The 2797-nt window shown below is 48.3% G+C and overlaps 1 protein-coding gene across 1 annotated transcript; it reads left to right on the forward strand.

Moving 5' to 3' along the window:
- Window positions 1-1729: 1729 nt before the first annotated feature.
- PPTG_04834 (hypothetical protein) lies at window positions 1730-2368 on the forward strand (the record flags this gene model as incomplete). The annotated part of the gene is made up of 1 exon (XM_008897139.1): window positions 1730-2368. The coding sequence occupies one exon, from the start codon at window positions 1730-1732 to the stop codon at window positions 2366-2368; it is 639 nt and encodes a 212-aa protein (XP_008895387.1).
- Window positions 2369-2797: the final 429 nt, after the last annotated feature.

The raw sequence follows: 2797 nt of genomic DNA on the forward strand, positions 1-2797 counted from the left end.
AGCGCGATTACGTCCTAAACAACATATCTAAATAGCAAGCCTCAACTCGCAAAATTGAGGGAGCTACGACCAAAAATGTGGCTGGTCATAACAACCTGTCGCGCACTGTAAGGGCATCGGTGCCTATTATCGCGCACGAACAATTATCGCGCACTTGAAGCAAACCTTACGGGATTTCCCCATACTTTATTCCATATTAAAAATCTACGGGATATATGCTTGTCGAGCAAAAATTGGCGATGCAGGCACCTTTTCGGCCTGTATGTCCACCTATGTCGGCCTGTACGTCCATGCCGTCTCGCTTCCTCGCTCAGCAATGTTGTTGTTCATTCTCCAATTCATCCTGACAGCCCCAGCGGCCCATTCAACCTCAACTCCAAGGTATGGCGAAGACCATCAGTCGAAGATTGTGCGCATCAGGAAGAAATGGACGCCAAGCACCATGAAAGCAGCTTTGACGGCGTATCGCCGTAGCCAGACAAAGGGCAAAAAGATGTCGATTCGTGAAGCATCTCGCATGTACAATGTGCCAGAGGCTACAATGCGAGACTATCTTGCAGGTCGGTCGGTAGTGGGAACTAAGTCTGGACCTCAAAGTGCCATCTCACCCAAAGAAGAAGAAGGTCTCGTGAAATCGCTGCTTGATCTTCATTCCAAAGGCTATCCTGCCACCCGTCTCCAGTTCAAGGCTCGAATTTTGGATGTCTGTCGCGATGGTAGAAGGCATCGGTTTCGCGTTCAGGTCCGTCCGACAAGTGGATAGCTGCGTTTATCCTTCGGCACAGCGATCATCTAAGCATGCGTAAAGCACGCATCTTAGACCGTTTGAGAGCGGATGCATTCGATGAGGACGAAATTCGATGCTTCTTTGCAGAGTATCAAGATATTCTGAAGGATAATCCGTCGATTAATACGACAAGGATATTCAACTGTGACGAGACTGGAATGGATCCCCAAGGAGGGTCGCGTATTTGAGTGATAGCGAGGAGGGGCGCCAAATCTGTTGCCACTAAACGTGGGCAAAACCGGGAAAACACAGTGCTGTGGTCAGTTAATGCAGCAGGCACATTGTTACCACCACTGTTCATTTTCAAAGGAAAACGATTCCGGAGCGACTGGCTTGGCGATGATGCCCCTGCTGGTAGCAGGGGTACCTGCACGGAAAACGCCTTCATCGACGTGAAAGTATTCAGCCTTTGGGTGGACTTTTTTGTGCAGAGCATTCCTCCAGTTCGTCCAGTGCTACTTATTCTTGACAACCACAGCGCTCACGTCGCTCTCGAAATATTGGAGAAGTTCAAAGCCAATGATATCCTAACTCTTTCGCTACCGCCACATACGACACACCTTGTTCAGCCACTGGACGACGGATATTTTCGAGCATTTAAGTCAAAGTGGATGCACGTCATCGATGAATGGGCTGTGAATACTAGAGCAGCAAATGTCCAAAAGCACCATATCCCTGGGCTGGTAAATAAGACAATTACGGAGGCGTGGACGCCATCTATACGAGTTAATTCGTGGTCAAGCACTGGAATATGGCCTGTTGATGTGGAGAAGGTGATGAAAAAAACAAATCCCGTCCAACAAACTCGAGTCTCTTTCGAATCTCGCAAGCTATCGTATATTGGTAGATGACCCCACTCCGCTCGACAAGTTTAAACTGAGGGCCCTTCGTAAACTCAAGCGTGACGGTGTGATTCTATCTGAATTCCGGTCTTATAATATCATGCACGCACGGATGAACGCGGCTTCTCGACCAGAACCAGCTAAGAACCACGTCTTCATCAACATGACAGCGAAAAGACTGTTAACTCATGATGATTGTATCGCTGAATTTAATTTAAAGACTCGCGAGAAGGAAGACGAGATACGGCAAAAGGCTGAGCGAAAGCAGGAAGCAACAAAGTGCAAGCAAGAAAAGGAACGTGCAATACTAGAGCGTAAGCGTAAGCGTGAACGCGAAGCTAAAAAGGCAGCTCGGCAAGCAGTTGAACAACAAAAAGCAGAAGAGATAGAGGCTAAAAAGAAGGCAAAGGCTCTTGCCAAACATCAGGCAACCGATCAAGACGCAAAGCCCAAGAGAAAACGCCGAAACACTGGTCCGAGGAAGCAAACCCCCACTTCAATTAGTGTAGATGATAGTCAAGATTGCAACTTCAACATCGGCCAGATGGCGGAGATTCCGAGTTTGACGACCGATATTTCAGCCCCTGCGTATACGACAGGGACAACGGAGGCACGATTACATGCAGGAAATGCAGTTCTATCGTATGATCTAGGCGACGGGAGCTGCAAAGCTCGCCAGAAGTCGTTTGTGCAGTTGATGTCGTTTTCGGTCGCCGATTTCGGGATTTGCAGAGTTTGACTTAGTTTCACTAAACTGGTTGCGCGATAATTAGCAGGTAGTTTTCACAACTTTCATTTCATGTACCTTCGAACAATTCGTTATGCGTCGTTAAATCAAATGCTCTACCCGCGCCCTTACTTCTATAGATAGCTAAAACACAGTCCTTTCACGTCAAACTTGTTGCAGCGCGATTGGATTGATACTCGACTCAAAATCGAATTTTCCGCTTATGTGCGCGATCACCGGGTGCTATGCCCTTATTTCACCCTTCTCCGCCAGCTCTTTCCTCCTGATCGCTTCCGCCACCACCCACACAGCCCTCAAACACGCGCAAAAACTACAGAACTATCACCAGCTTGTAGGCGCACCAGCGACGTCTACACGCCATCAAATGGCCCATAACGCAGCTCTCACACTTCTAGCGCCGCCCCAAGCTCACTATCACGC

This window comes from Phytophthora parasitica (assembly GCF_000247585.1).
Source record: "Phytophthora parasitica INRA-310 unplaced genomic scaffold supercont2.5, whole genome shotgun sequence".
NCBI lineage: Eukaryota > Oomycota > Peronosporomycetes > Peronosporales > Peronosporaceae > Phytophthora > Phytophthora nicotianae.